Source organism: Hemicordylus capensis, chromosome 3, assembly GCF_027244095.1.
Source record: "Hemicordylus capensis ecotype Gifberg chromosome 3, rHemCap1.1.pri, whole genome shotgun sequence".
Classification (NCBI taxonomy): domain Eukaryota; kingdom Metazoa; phylum Chordata; class Lepidosauria; order Squamata; family Cordylidae; genus Hemicordylus; species Hemicordylus capensis.
Window position 1 is genome coordinate 281,254,331 of NC_069659.1, and position 15,947 is coordinate 281,270,277.

Genomic DNA, 15,947 nt, shown 5'->3' on the forward strand with positions numbered 1-15,947 from the left:
GATGCATGATTTATCTTGGTCACAAAAGACAATACATTTGCATGCATGTATCTTTTAATCTGTATTTATTCATGTGAAAAATAAGCAAACAAAAGTGAACCTGTTCCCTCTAAGCTTTTTAATATTAACTTTAGTTGACAAGTCCACCAGCTCCAAGTGGTTGCCTGGGTCACCTGCCCCTGAATCCAACACCATAAAGGTCAAGTGTAGGTAATGTGAAAAGAGGGCAAGTCAAAGAAAAGCAAGTAAGTGTACAGATAGGCACTGCATAAAGATTCTTAAATTATTGTAGAAAAGTGAACACAACACATTTCAGTCAATACCCTTTCCCCCTTTTCTTACAAATGTGTAAATCTTTGTTACTACCTCCTCTCCACCTATTACATACTTTGTGCATTGACTGCAGGATTGGTTGGTTTTAATTTATTCTGTTTGTTGCAGTAATGTAGAGAGGGCATGGTGGGCCATGTTCTCAGAGACAGCCGGCCCCTAGCAGAGGCGGTGCACTCCCTATCCTGTAGGGATGTGCACGAACCTGTTTGGAGGTTCAAACACTGTGGGGAAGTGTTGAAGTTTGAGGCCAGGGGTGCCACTTTAAGGGTGGTGGAGGGTGCACTTATCCCACTCCCCACTCCCCCACTTCCAGCACTCGTTGCCCATAAAAGCCTTCTGGGTGGCAGTGTACATCCCTGCCGCCCCTTCCCCCTCTTTGGTCAGAAGTACTGGGTTAAGAAGCATGTCAAGCACGTGCACGTCAGACAAGTGCACATGCGCCGTGCGCACCCTGTACTTCCAGCCACTTCCGGATGAAGAGGGGGAAGGGGCGGCAGGGAGGTACACTGACGCCCCGAAGGCTATTACAGACAATGAGCACCGACAGGGGGAAAGTGGGGGGAGGGGTAGTGCTCCCTCTCCGGCCCTTAAAGTGTCACCCCCCGCCCCCTCGAGCCACCCCTACCCAGTTCCATGCACATCCCTACAACCATGATGGCAGTCTCCCAACTGTGGTGACACAGGCAGAGACACGATGGCAGCCTTCCTGCCCCCAATGGCATGCTTAGACCACCCACGCTCCTACCAGCTCAGACTACAAGGCAGCATTTTTTCACATAACACATAATCAACTTGTGGAATTCTCTGCCACAAGATGTGGTGACAGACAATAAGCTGGATGGCTTTAAGAGGGGCTTGGATAACCATGGAGGAGAGGTCTATCAACGGCTAATAGTCGGAGGGCCACCTCCAGCCTCAAAGGCAGGACGCCTCTGAGTACCAGTTGCAGGGGAATAATGGTAGGAGAGAGGGCATGCCCTCAGCTCCTGCTATAGGCTTCCAGCAGCATCTGGTGGGCCACTGTGTGAAACAGGATGCTGGACTAGATGGGCCTTGGGCCTGATCCAGCAGGGCTGCTCTTATGTTCTTAATAGTTCTTGCACAGCTAAAACGACTGGTGGATTATGCCCATAGTTCAGAGCATTTCAACAAGAGCTTAGAAAGAAGGCAATCTTTTTAACCAAGAGGTGCCATTTAAAGTCTCTCTCTTTTTCTGTACTGTCCCCAAAGCAACAAAGGGAGCTGACGACATCTGGAAGCTTTCTGCATTCTCATTTTTAATAAAAATTCCAGTGACAGAATTATCTAGCTAGTCAATGGGGAACACTTCTGAAAAGTAACACTGAACTCTCAAGGGCAAGCAGGCGGATACAGACCAAACAGTGACATAAAAATGACAAGCTGTACACAGCTAGTGGAGACATTTGCATTGACATTTGGACATGTGCAAGAAAAGAAACAAAGAAAATGCTCAGGGTGCTATTTCAGGCACTAACCTGAGCAGCACACATAGAAGGCCCTGCAGCCTCTTTGTATTAGGTGTGTATAACACAAGAGCCATCTGGAAACAATATCTACATAAAATGGGGAGGGGAAAGGGGTTTAGTTAATTATTGTTAGATGTTTATACTGCCTCTCATTAAAACAATCTCAAGGCAGTTTACTTAATATCTATTTAGTTCAGTTTCCTGCCGTGCAACAGGTATATCCTTAGACAGTATGATGTGATGATGGCAGAACCATCATCACAGCCTCCAGCCATTGTGACTGGGGATGATGGGAATTGTAGTCCAACAATATCTGGAGACCCAAGGCTGGGAATCCCTGGGTTAGAGCCTGGGTCCGCAGCAAAGCTGCAAAATGGGAAAGAGGCTCAGTTTGAAGCAGAAGAACAGCGGGTGGCAGTGTGCTGAATCTACCCACTTTGTGTTGCTTTTACTTCTGTAAAGCAATCTCTCCCCCCATCCATGTTTGTCCCAGTTCAGGCCTGAGACTGAAAGTAAGTCCAGTTGGGGGAAGTGCACTTGGAAGAAGGTAGTTTTGGCAGGGAAAATGCAGGCAAGTGAAGGATTCAGCATCCCATTCCTGATCTAAGACGAGGGTTGTGGTGTTTTCACATCTAGTGAGCCCTTTGGTAACACTGGGGTGCTAGCTCAGAGGGATGCTACTTAGAAATCCCAAAAATGACATCTGAAGCCCGTTAGCTTCAGTTATGTTTTAATTCTTCATTTCTCATATATCATTTTTATTTGGCTGAACATTTTTCTGCTGCTTTTGTTTAATGTTGTTTTATATCACTGATTATTGTACATTGTTGTTTAAAATTTTACAATAGCTGCTCAATTAATTGTTGTGCAATTACTCAATAATTCCTGTAATTTTTACAAGTCCACTTACATTTTCCTCTGAAGTCTTTGCTATTTCCAGAGACGGGATACCAGGCCTTTCCGGTATTCTTATGTCCATATTTTGATATAATTATAAGGAAATGCCGTGAAAAAAGCATTTTAGGCATCACTGAGGTCCTCGGGAGACAAGACACATGATACATAAGATCTAATAAAATAGTGGTTTCAGAAACTTAAAAAAAAATGGCAATAACTCAAGTAATTCAATACCCTGCTCCCTGATGTAACAGCAAACTGGTTCCCAACCATACTTACTTGATTTCTGTGAATTAACACTTGCATTAATAGTTCTCCACAGTAGCTTTAATAGTTAATTATGTATTCCACCAAAGCAAAGATCAATATTTTTGCAAAGGATTTTTTAATATAAAATATTTATCTGGATCTCTCTTTGGACTAGTTTTTCATCCCTGAGGTGAAAATAAGTATTCTACAGCAAAGCCACTTTCAAAACATTTTATTTTGTACAGCTTGAGCATCACCCCACTGCCATCCTTCAGCACCTCATACAGTGACTTTGTCATATGGCTTCCTGATAAACAATAATTAAATCTCTTCAGACTGAAAAAGTTTCAGCGTGGGGAGGAATTGGTGGCTGCACATGTAAACAACTTTTTACATATGTTTTAAAAAGTGTCTTCCCTTTAACAGGAATTAAAATGAAAGATTGGTTATATTTAGAGGTTTGGTATACAAGAAACTAATTAATGAAGGTATAGCATGCTCCCAACCTACAATCTAGCTACAATCAAAGATGTTATCATCATATTTCGTATCTACATATCATAAAAATGAATTACATTGACTAGTATGGGAGTTGTGTGGGCTTAATGCTATTACACACATTCCTAATCTTTTTAGTAAGTTCTTTCTATTGTAAAACACACCAGCACAACTGAATGCTATACTTCAGGATGACAAATTATCAGTTTCATGTTTTCTTAAGGTAGAAAATTAGCATTCTAGTTATTTTTCATATGGCTTTAGGGTGTACATTTAGGAAGAGGTAGATCAAGGCAATATAACTACAGTATTCATCCTTTAAAAAAAATTGATTTCAAGTTTAACACTCAGGCCTCAATTATTTATTTGGAAGTAAGCCTCAGTAATTTTGAGTGAACTTACTTTTAATCAAGGGTACTTAGAAAGGCAACTGAGATCATAGAAGTATTAGGAGATGTCTCATGCTGTGCTGCTCCATTGGTATCTATAGGGTAGGAACTGACATAATTAAGGGCAGGATTTGACTAACAGGGTTAAACAGCACTGTCCACTCCAGAATACAACCTCTTATCAATAGGACACAGCGATCTCAAGGAAGTGTTTTGCTACAAGTTATCTTAAAAGCAACCAAATTGTCTCATAACTACCCAAAACACAACATTTAGTTCAGCAGGAGGTGCCAAAGCAGATGACAAGGTGTGATGATACAACTGTTTAGGCCAAAATCTTGGGAGGCGGGTTGCTCAGCGGGAAACCACCTCCAGCGAAACGTGAAACTCTGGTTCTTTGCCCTGTGAAGTCATGGTCCATGTTACTCAGGGTCCTCTCCTTTTCCCTTGGGGTGGAGAAAAAGAAGAAACAGAGAAAGAAATGTGCATGTTTTAATACTTTGTTTCTTAACAACATTTTCAAAAGTTCCTAAAGTTTTCATAGCTGCAACTGCTCTATCAAGAGATCATTAAAAATATGGTGATGAAAGCCTGTTAAGTTAAACAGCCACAATGAGATGCCTGTTTGGATCTAATTAAGTGACTGCTGATGGTACGCAGGATTATTAAAAATTAGAACTAAATGAGCTCTCCTAATGTTACCCCCTCAAAACAGTCAGAGTTTCTCATTAGGAGCAGAATAAGTGTAAGGTTTGTCACTTGGAATTTCTAATCTTAGTACTACTTCTCCAAATGATAATTTGTTTTCAAATGAAAGGCTGAAATCATCAAAGGCAAAAGGGGGAGATATTTTTCCTTTGTTGAATTTTAATGAATAAATTGTGTTAGCCATTTCTACATTTAACAGACTTCTAGTGATAATTATCCAGTTTGTTCTTTTTATACAAAACCAACATGCCTTTACGACTTTGAACCGATAGTACAGCCTCAAGAATTTATGCCATAGGATGAACAATCACAGCTTGAATTTAGTGGCATTAAAAGAAAAGAGTGCAGTTTAACTATTCACTCAGCTATTTAATGAGACAAGGAAGGAGTCCCCAGTAGAGTACTGTAAGGGGCATATTTTTATGAACTAAGACATGAACTACACAAATGAAGTCGTCGTAAAGTGATATTTAAAAGAAAGTCTTCTTCACCATGACCGCCCATTAAGATCATCTGGAGAGATTCATCTCCAGTTGCCACCAGCCCATTTGGTGGCTACTCAGGGATGGGCCTTTTCTGTTGCTGCCCCAAGGCTTTGGAATGAGCTCCCTGTTAAAGTAAGACTCCGTAGGGTTGCCATATTCTGGCTTTCCAAATCCAGGTGCCTAATTGGCATATTATGTAAATTGGCTGGAAAATAATTTCTGAACACAATAGTGACTGCATGTTTTGCTCCATAATTCCATTTCTACAAGCGCTAGAGCTTAGCTTTTTTTTCTTTTTAAATGAAAGCTGAAATCTGGGAGAATCAGGGTGGGCTAAGCATCGCTGGGTGCGATGCTTAAAATCTGAGTGAAACCCGGAATTTTGGGGGACATGGCAATTCTAAGTAAGAGCCTCCCTATCACTGTTGAAGTAAGAGCCTCCCCATATCTGACAACTTTTAAAAGGTCAGTCAAGACACATCTGTTCACCCAGGCTTTTAATTAGATTTATAGTTTTAATAGTTTTTAACACTTTTAACATGTTGAATTTTAAAATGTTTTAATGTTTTCATTTTCTTTTAATTGTATTTTTATTGTAAACCGCCCAGAGATGTGAGTTTTCAGCAGTACAGAAATTTGTCAAATAAATAAATAATGTATTACACATGCAGAAATGCCTGCTTTTGTATTAACAAGATATTAAAACCTCTTATTTAGACTGTGTGCGGAGAGATCAAAGCCTCAAAAATTCCTGAAGCTATCTATGGTTCAAAATATTAAACTATATCCTGGAGTTGGTGGTGGTGTGTTAAATCTGTTTTCACACACAGAGTTGTTTGACAGAGGAACAGTCTGCCTCATGGGGTGTTGAGTTCACTGGAGGTTTTCAAACAGAGACTCGCCAGCCATCTGTCAGAGAAGCTGTAGCAGATTCCTGTACTGAGCAGGGGGTTGGAATAGAAGACCTCCAAGGTCCCTTCCAGCTGTAAAATTCTACAATTCCGCTATTCGGTCTTTGGCCCTTTTAAAACATAATGGTAACAGGGAATACAGTTCTAGAAATAAAATGCAGTGGAGTGGACTCCCTTGCTTTTAATGCTGAAATGGAAAAGCAAAACCTAGGGTTCAAATTCTAAAGATTATAGCTGTTTTCAAAAGGACACTTAGCGGTTGGAAATGGATTGCTAGACATTATGGCAGCATTGTGTATTGATCATAAAACTCCAGGAAGGCCATTAGCCATGAACAATTGTTGCTAATTCCAAACATCAAGGCAGCATTATGCCATTTGCAGATGGGCAGAGGTCGCCTTTGATCGCTGATTGTTTTGCTAATTCAGTAATCAGAACATTTCGCTGTCTTAAACATGGCTGAGTAAAATAAAGGAGGTAACAGTTACAAATCAAATTCTGTATTTTTAAATGGGGTACTGGTGCAGGTTCTTAGCGTAGGAGGTGAAAAACGGGAAGATTTCATTTGAAAGGTTTCATCTTAATCTGAACTGCCTGATACACATCTGATCCATATATAGTGGGGGAAGCATAATGACAAAATCTAGCCAGCCAATTGCAGAACAGAAGCAAAAATATTAGGTCAGATGAATAGTCAAAAGTGCACACACAGAAAAACAGATATGTTTGCAATCATCCTATCAAAGATATGAACACTGTTTACATGGGGTTAACACTTCCTTGTGTTTTTTTCACCTTTGGCTGTAATTTACAGGAAAGGTTGGATATAAATCCAACAAACACATAAAGGGGCGAGTTACGCAACCGGGGGGGGCCTGCAACGCACCTTCCCCCAAGACTAGCACAGAAATGCTGCTGGGAGCATGGACTGCGCTCCTAGACTATCCACACTGCACCATGCAGTGTGGAGCTCCAGAGGCCGGGACGCATCCCCACCTCCGGATATCCCACAATGCACCACATGACATGCAATGCATTTTGGAGATTCCCCCAAGAGACGAGCGCTCTAGGTGCCTGTCTCTGTGTCCACACAGAGTCCACACTGTGTCCACACTGAACGCAGCCCTAGCAAACACAGGATTCTGAAGCCTGGGCTAAGGGCTCACTTGAGCCTTTAACTCTGGCTAAAAGCTGGGTTTAAAAGCTGGGCTAGGGCACTTTCCAGGTTACCCACAACAACAGCAGTAAAATGCTTCAGCTTGGCAATTTCATTGAAAATGTAGATACAGGGTTGAAGCTTGCGCAAAACCCCTCAATGGGAAAATATAGCTTTTTTTTTTTTTTGCAACATACATGCAACGTTATAGGACTGTAATGCAGTAATAAAACCCGAAAGAAGGCATCGGAAATGTGAACGGCACCTTGCTAACAGTGTAGGGACTGCAATATCTAAACACAGGCAGTATGGAAGCATACAAGGACACATAGTGACACTGTTGTAGCAGGTAATCTGGAAAGTGCCTAGATGGCACTGCCCCAGCAGGATTGGGTCCAATTCTGGCAGTTCTCACATGTAACCTAACCCAGGCTAAGCTTCCCTACCCTGGGTCAGGATGCACATGAGAACAGCCTCAAAATGTTTGAAATGGCCATAGATGACTTGATAGAGTCTTGTCTAAACAAAATACTTTGAGATGGAGTCAACTATAAAGTAAAACAAAACCATAAAATGGAGTCAACCAGAAAATGTGATGCTTAATTATCATGGTGATACCATAATACTAGAAAGTATAATATATGCTTTAGCCTTTAGATCAAGAATGATTATCAGTGTTGTTCAATCAGCAGCTGTGATTTTGGAAATCCTTAGAAACTGGGGTAGCCCAGTCCCAGTACTGCACACATAACTAAAGTGGACAAGATTAGAAAATCCTGCAGGAATTCTTTCAAAGGATAACTCTTCTCTATCAGGACAAGGGCACACATTTGTCACCCTTCTCCTTAGCTCATATTTCTCCGTAGATTATTTTCACACAAGACACTAAAAAGTGCCTTTGAGCTTCTTTTATGCTATTAGTGCCACATATGAATTCTGTTGTTGTTACTTGAACTGTCTCTTACTTGTTTTCATGTTCTTTGCGTTTCTGAGTGAGGTATTTCTTTTTGATGTTCAGAAGCTCAGTGGCAAGTCTTTCAATTTCATATTTGTATTCTTGACTCTGTGATTCATACATGTTCAGTTCAGAAGATAAAACCTAAACAAAGAAAGTACAACACACACACACACCTTGAGTGATCTGCTCTCTTCTGCATGTTTGGCTCTTAGACAGATTGTGATTTAAGGTCTAAACTGGGAGTCTGAGTATCACAACTGAGTTCTCAGAGTCAAACTATACATAGCATTTAAAACATAATCAGCCCTGATAGCTAATTTTTTATTTTATTTTATTTTAGTCAAGAGGAACTGAATCAAGTGGTCCTACGGATTAGGATCATGGCAGGATAGCTGGGTGTTTTAACTCTACCTCTCTGCCATCAACCCAATCTGTGGGGCCCCTAATCCGGCTGGTATCAACTACAAAAAAGGTAAGCCTAGGGTTAATAACATTCTAAACTTCTTGTGTATTTTGGCCATACTCATAGGTTACAGAGGAAGCTGCCTTATGTCAGACAGTCGGCCCTTCTACCTCAGTATTTTCTTTGCTGACTGGCAGTGACTCTCCAGGATTTTAGAGGATATTTCCCAGCCCCACCAGGAAGTTTTCCACAACCGGCTTTTAGCCTGCATCTCCTCTGGAATGGAGCAGGCACATTTACATATTGGGCAGATTTGCTCCAAAGTCCCTGCAAGCTATCAGGAAGAACTTCTCACACTATTTGGATTTTTCACTGCTCATTAGAGTACAACCCGATTTACAACCAGGGTAAAAAAAAAATCTACTTTTTGCATCAGGTTTTTTGGATAGCATTGAGTTCACACTATTCACACTAAAGCCTCACAGAAAACTCACGGTAAAGCCTCCTGTGTGGAGAACTTCCAAGAGATGCCAGGGATTGAACCTGGGACTTTCTACATGCAACGCAGATGCTTTTCCACTGAGCTAGGTCCTTCCCTCTCCAAATGATGAACTTTTACTTGCACTGCAGATGCAAGTGGGTCAAGCATTAGGGAGCAGCATCTGCACTAGTTCCAGAATTCATTCCCGCAGTATGGCAGTAATAGTGAGATATGTTTTTGCATTGTCCTGAAAAGCAGAGTATGCACCCACTTCCTAGTAAATCCAGGTTCAGTCTAACAGAAAACTGAGGACCTTCTCCTTCGACAAGCAAGCCAGAAACTCTTGCTCACAAGTGGTGAACCAGGATAATAGCATTGCCAGAAGCTGGAGGTGAGTGTACTGAACTCAGATACATTCAGTGGAGCCTTTTCAATGAAGGGATAGCACACCGCAATTGCTAGACAGGCTACACATATCCAGAACTAGGCTGGGCAAGCCTGAACCCAAATCTAAGATTCTTAACATGTTTTAAAAGATGGGAATGCAAGTCAGGATAAGAGCAGGGATCAAGGAAAAAGATTCGGTGGCATACTAGGTAAGGGGATCCCTTAACTCGACAACAGATGGATATGTCTCCTGTTTAGCTACACTCCCGAACACAGTGAACTGTATTTTGCCTTAAAAGAAGCAAATGCAGAACAACAAAAAGGATAGAAGAGGCAATATCACATGCATTAATCCTTTGTATATTATTTGAGCCGCATGATTATTTCTTATGCAAATATCACACAGCAATTTGAGATTATTATTACTGCAACTGTGCCCAAGATTCATTAGGAGTTAGTATACTATATTGTTATTATTTGTTGGTGGAGGGTGGGAAGTGGTTTTGAAAACTAACCCTGGCTCTGTGTCAAAGGGTAATCTGGATGTCAATCAGGGATTTTACATTATCATCTCACAGAGAGGTGTAGCTACAGTGATGTGCAGATTCTGAACAAGACAAGTGGGACAATTTCATCTTACTATGCGGCTTGCCATTTGCAATCCTATTATGAAAAATTACTGTGAAACAGGTAATATGGTTGTGCCAGCTTACTCTGTGGTGGGTCAAATGCCTCTAGGACATCATGTAGGTGATCATGCCTTCCCAATCTCACTTCCATCACAGTCCATGCCTACTCAGTTCTTTGCCACACACCTCCACCAAGCTGCATCTGGCAATGATGCATGTTCCCAGCATAGCAGGATCAGCTCAAACTGTTTCATTGACATTATCATCCAAATGTATCTGGGCATAATCCATAGCCTGAAACATTATGCTGGCCCACTGTACCCAATACCTAGCACCTTTTTTTTTGCCACAGAGGTTCATAAATCTTAGTTATTGCAATGTAAAGCAAATTATTATTCTAGGGCAAAATAGCTAAGTAATTCAAAATGTCTTCAAATGCTAATGAACAGTATTTTATGTATCTATAAGAGCCAGGAAAGAGCTAGATTGGGCATAGACATTCAGTGACAAGAACAAGTCTTTTACAGTGTAATGTTAATGTCTCTCATTACACCAAAAAGAATTTCAGACAATCTTTCTAGACATTTGAAAGCATCCTTATATTGTGAAACCTGCTTTTAACAAGAAACACTTTTTATTACTGAATTTTGCTCAAATGATTTAGGAATATATGGCATAGAAAACCGCCTACAGCTTCAGTCCTATGCAGATATTTACCCTGGAATCACAGATGATTTATTTCCAAACAAACTTGCATTGGATCAGAAAGCACATGACAAACTTAAGAGCATGAGCTTGGTGGCTGTGTATTAATCAACTGGTTTTCCTGAAAACAGATTCAGAACTAACATTTTTTATTTGCCTCCTTGCTTCTCAGTCCTTAACACATGCTGCAATTTTATTTTCCAACCAGTTTGATAATCATGAAAATCATAAACTGCTTTAAACACAGAACCATAACATTTAGGAGTTTGTACACCAAATCTCCACCAAATACTACAAGCCTGCACAAGAAACCTTAGTGGTTGTCTGTCTTCACCATACCCTAGTTATTGTAATCTATGGCAAATGGTTATGACGTTTTTCCTTACAACTGCCCTTGCTTGCATGTATAGAAAAAGCAGAGTGTACTCTATTGTATTTTCGTGCCAATGAAAATGAGGGAAGAGCACCATTACATGTAAGCCAAGCTGCTACTTAGCATGGTGCTTCAAGCAGTTCCAGGAGGCATAAACAAGCTTTTCTCACCAAGGAAATCCTGCCTTACAATGACAAGGGGTTAAGAGGGATTACTCTTGTCAGCCCCCTAATAAGATGCGAGACTAATATACATGGATGTACTGTTAGAGAAAGATGAAGGATTTAGCAGTGTTTTCTCAATCCATTTCCGCTAGCTTGTTAAGGACAGAAGGAAAACGGGTTTGAGTGGCACATTAGAAAATCTTGCTCATTTAAAAAGGAAATTAAGCCTCATACAAAATTCTGGCAGTGTCTCCAAAGGCCCAAGTGGGATGCACATTTATAGTAATAGGCTGTAAATTAATGCTCTAATTAGATTTTCATTTCTTAATTTTATAAACAAACATTACACCACAAAATGCTACTCTCAAAACAGTTTGGAAATTTACACACCAGCTTTCTTCAGCAAAGCAATGTGTAAATAGAATCCTCAAATCCAAAAGCATAGTTCATGTGTTTCAGTGCTTCTACCAAGAAAAGGATTTCTTATAAAAGCTACATACTGCACTTCCAGATTTTTGTTCAGTTAATTAAGAACATAGTAGAAGCTCTGCTGGACTGGGCCAAAGGTCCATCTAGATTAGCATTCTGTTCTTATCAGTAGCCATCCAGATGTGAACCCACTCACAGGGCATGAAGACAACAACTCTTCCCTCTTAACTGTTCCCAGAATTTGGTATTTAGTCTGTTAGTCAAAGCTATGTTGCTAAGAATATGGAGTGCTAATGAGAGATCATGGCTAATAACTATTCATATGTTGTGAAAAATAAATGAAATTAGTTCCTCATATACAAATGGGTGAATGATTACCAGCATCCAATTTTTAAAAGCCTGTTTAAACAGTTCTTACTTTATACTGGGTAACTTCTCAAAATTAGGGTTGTGACAGACTGGTCTGACCACAAATCAGTCTGCCACGAACTGGACCAGTTTGAGTTGTTCGAACACAAACTGTTTCAAACCGGTTTGAGACAGTTCAACAATCCGACCAGACCACTGGTGGGCTTAACCAAACCAAGCCCAGGGACCTGTGATTTGATCCAAATTCGAATCAAATTTGGACCAAACCACGATGCACCGGTCTGTGCAAACCCCTACTCACAATCTCCACAATGTTGGCTGACAAGGAAATGGGAGATTCGCAAGTCATGTGCACTCCTGATTTCTGGTTGTAAGGACCCAGAAAGTTTTGGCAATGTTGGGTTGACACTGTGCAAACCTAACATTTAATGGAGATCAACAACTTTATATCAAATTCTAGATTACTGATATAGTTAAATGTCGGGTTGGCGTGGTGTCAACCCAACATCACCAATAATTTCCAGATTCTTACAACTGGAAACTGGGGACATGCATGCCTCATGAATCTCCCAGTTCCTGGTCAGCTGGCAGAGTGTGGGTTGTGAGAACCTGCCTTCTGTTTTTATGCATTGTCTCTTTTCTTGCATAGTAGTATTGCTAGCCAAAATACACATAATAATTGCTTCCTTCTGGTGAAAATAATCTTGTAGTGAAAAAATACCCCCTCCTGTAGTAATGACCCACTGAATTAAACACTATACCTCCACCTTCAAAAGATTTTTTCAAAATACAGTCTTTCTTTGCCTGCCAGTAATGCTGTCCCAATACTTGAGATTGGGAGAATACCACTTAGATTTATTTCTATAATTAAATTGTTGGAGAAATTCCCTACTTTAAGTTGCTTGGTCTTCTCCCGTAGGGTATGCCGATACAGCTGCAACTGTTCTGCTGCTTCTGGTCCAGGCTGCCGGGCTAAGATGTGCTTCAGTTCTACATATAGCTTCTCTTTCTCCTAGGAGACAAGACAGATGTGATTAATCAACTTGTAAGTTATACCTGTCCTTTCCCCATCTTAGAACCTATAGAAAGAGATGGAATATAAAGAGATGAGAACAGAAAGTCAAGGAGCCAGAACAAGCAGGCATTTATAAGCTAACCTATTTGTTGAATTGTGGTACGTTACTTACTATCAAACCTCAAATCTGATATGTTAGTGTAGCATTATTGTTATTGATTATGTTTATGTATATCTTTTCAAAGTAGATATAAGTTCAATGTTGTCTTAACATTGAACTGATTCCCACTAAAATGATTCTACTGGTCCTTTACATTAGACAATCTACTGTGTATCTAACTCAAAATTAAGAGCAATGCAACCATGCTTCCCCCACCAAAAAGTCAAGCAAGGTTCTTTTATAATTTTAACAATGCCAATTGTGCTATAAGTCCTCTTTTTACATTAGACTGCTTTTGCAGACAGATATATTGCCATATTTTCAGTATGTTAACTTAGAAAAGCTTCCTTTTATTTTTTTAAAAAAACATTCTTATGGGAATTATTCCATTGGACTTGGATGCGTTGGACTTCAAAAGAGGAAACTTCTCAAAAATGAGGGGACTGGTAAAAAGGAAGCTGAAAAGGAAAGTCAGAAGGATCAAATCACTCCAGAAAGCATGGAACTTATCCAAAGCCACAAGAATAGAAGCTCAGTTGGAATGTATACCAAGAAGGAGGGAAAGCACCACCAAGTTCAGGAGAACACCAATGTGGCTAACAAGTAGGGTCAGGGAAGATATAGAAGGGAAGACGACTTCATTCTGAAAATGGAAGTCCTGACCAAATGAAGAGAACAGAAAGGAACATAAATGCTGGCAATAGAAATGCAAGGAGACAATAAAGTGTGTGCCATCAAGTTGATTTTGACTCTGGAAACTCACAGAGCCCTGTGGCTTTCTTTGGTAGAATACATGAAGGGTTTACCATTGCCTCCTCCCATGTAGTATGAGATGATGCTTTTCAGCATCTTCCTATATCGCTGCTGTCTGATATAGTACCAGTGGGGATTTGAACCGACAACCTTCTGTTTGTTAGTCAAGCATTTCCCCGCTGCGCCACTTAAAGAGACAATAAGGGATGCAAAAAGAGAGTCTGAGGAGCATACAGCTAGAAGTGTCAAGGGGAATAACAAGAACTTATTTAAATATATCTGAAGAGAAACTATCAGGGATGTGGCTGTACCTCATCTTAGATGATCATCTGCGATTAGACGCAGCCTCATCTTAGATGATGAGGGCGTGAAAGGGAGTATTAACAGGGGTGGAGGGAGATAAAGGGAAATATATGCTTTCAGGCAGCAAACACTGCCTGAAAAGGATAGGGGAGTGCTCGCTTGGGGCTCTCCGTAGCCCGGGTGTGGGTGGGTGGGTAGTTTTCTTGAGGCTCTTCCGGAGTCCAAGCCATGCCCCATGCATGTGACATCACGTGCATAGGATATTGCTAGAGGGGCCACCAGGTGGGGCCAGACTCAAGCCACCTTTCGGCTGGCTCCACGCCTGAGTATTAATGAGGTTAAGAAGATTGCAGAGAAGCTGAATTAGTTCTTTGCATCCATCTTCACGGTGGAGGATACTGACCATACCCACTGCAGAACTGAGCTTCTTAGACTCAGAGGCTGAAGAACTGGGCTAAATTTGAGGTGTCAAGAAGATGATGCTCTAAACTGTCTTGAACAACTAAAAAATTTAAAAGATTAGCAATTTAAAGGACTTTTTTGCAAGGCTGTGCTAAAAGGTAATTTAAGTATGTTGGAGTGCTATGACTCCTGTTTTTTAAAAAACCCATACTTATTTTAACTAACTCTACCTTTCTCTGCACCCATCCAAGCCCTTGGTTTACCTTCCCCCACCTTCCCACTGACAAGCCAAAGTTGTCAAGCAATAGCCTAAAAGTTCAAAATCATCTCCATAAACTCAGCAGGGGAATAACAACATGAAAATCATCGACAAATTTTAAAAGTTTAAACACAGGTTAAAAAATGAAGTATAAAATTATAGCTGGTTAGGCAGTAGCAAGGAGGAATTAGAAGTTATAGTAGGTAACTGAGTGAACATGAGTCATAGGAACATAGGAAACTGCCATATACTGAGTCAGACCATTGATCTATCTAGCTCAGTATTGTCTTCACAGACTGGCAGCAGCTTCTCCAAGGTTGCAGGCAGGAATCTCTCTCAGCCCTATCTTGGAGAAGCCAGGGAGGGAACTTGAAACCTTTTGCTCTTCCCAGAGCGGCTTCATCCTCTGAGGGGAATATCTTGCAGTGTTCACACATCAAGTCCCCCATGCAGATGCAACCAGGGCAGACCCTGCTTAGCTATAGGGACAAGTCATGCTTGCTACCACAAGACCAGCTCTCCTCTCAACAATGTGATTGTTGAGAGGAGAGCTGGTCTTGTGGTAGCAAGCATGACTTGTCCCCATAGCTAAGCAGGGTCTGCCCTGGTTGCATCTGAATGGGGGACTTGATGTGTGAACACTGCAAGATATTCCCCTCAGAGGATGAAGCCGCTCTGGGAAGAGCAAAAGGTCAATGCCATTTTAAGCTGTATTAACAGAAGTTTTATATCCAGGTTCTGGGAAGTAAAAATAGTACCACTCAACTCTGCTCTGTTAAGACCTCATCTGGAGTACTGTGCTCAACCTGCAGCATAACAATTCAAATCAAGAAAGATATTGACAAGTCAGAAGTAATTCAAAGAGCAGCCAAGATTTTAAGTAATTCCCCATACAATTCGTATGGGGGAAAGCTGAGAGGAATGTTTGCTGTACCTTAGGGAACATGTTGACAGTTTCTGATATTAAAAGTGTTGTCAGTATAGAGAAATAGAACAATTGTTCCCATTGTCAGCTGAGGATAGTGAACAAAACAATATACTGCA

At 40.8% G+C, this 15,947-nt stretch overlaps 1 protein-coding gene across 2 annotated transcripts in view; it reads right to left on the reverse strand.

Moving 5' to 3' along the window:
- Positions 1–3,183: 3,183 nt before the first annotated feature.
- CFAP58 (cilia and flagella associated protein 58) overlaps positions 3,184–15,947 on the reverse strand; it is a 139,913-nt gene continuing 127,149 nt past the window's right edge. For both annotated transcript variants that reach the window (XM_053313153.1, XM_053313152.1), the window contains exons 16-18: positions 12,904–13,023; positions 8,079–8,212; positions 3,184–4,299 (exon numbers count right to left, since the gene is read on the reverse strand). In XM_053313153.1, coding sequence (XP_053169128.1) covers positions 4,179–4,299; positions 8,079–8,212; positions 12,904–13,023 — 375 coding nt within the window. In that variant the 3' untranslated portion in view covers positions 3,184–4,178. The remainder of the gene's footprint in view (positions 4,300–8,078; positions 8,213–12,903; positions 13,024–15,947) is intronic.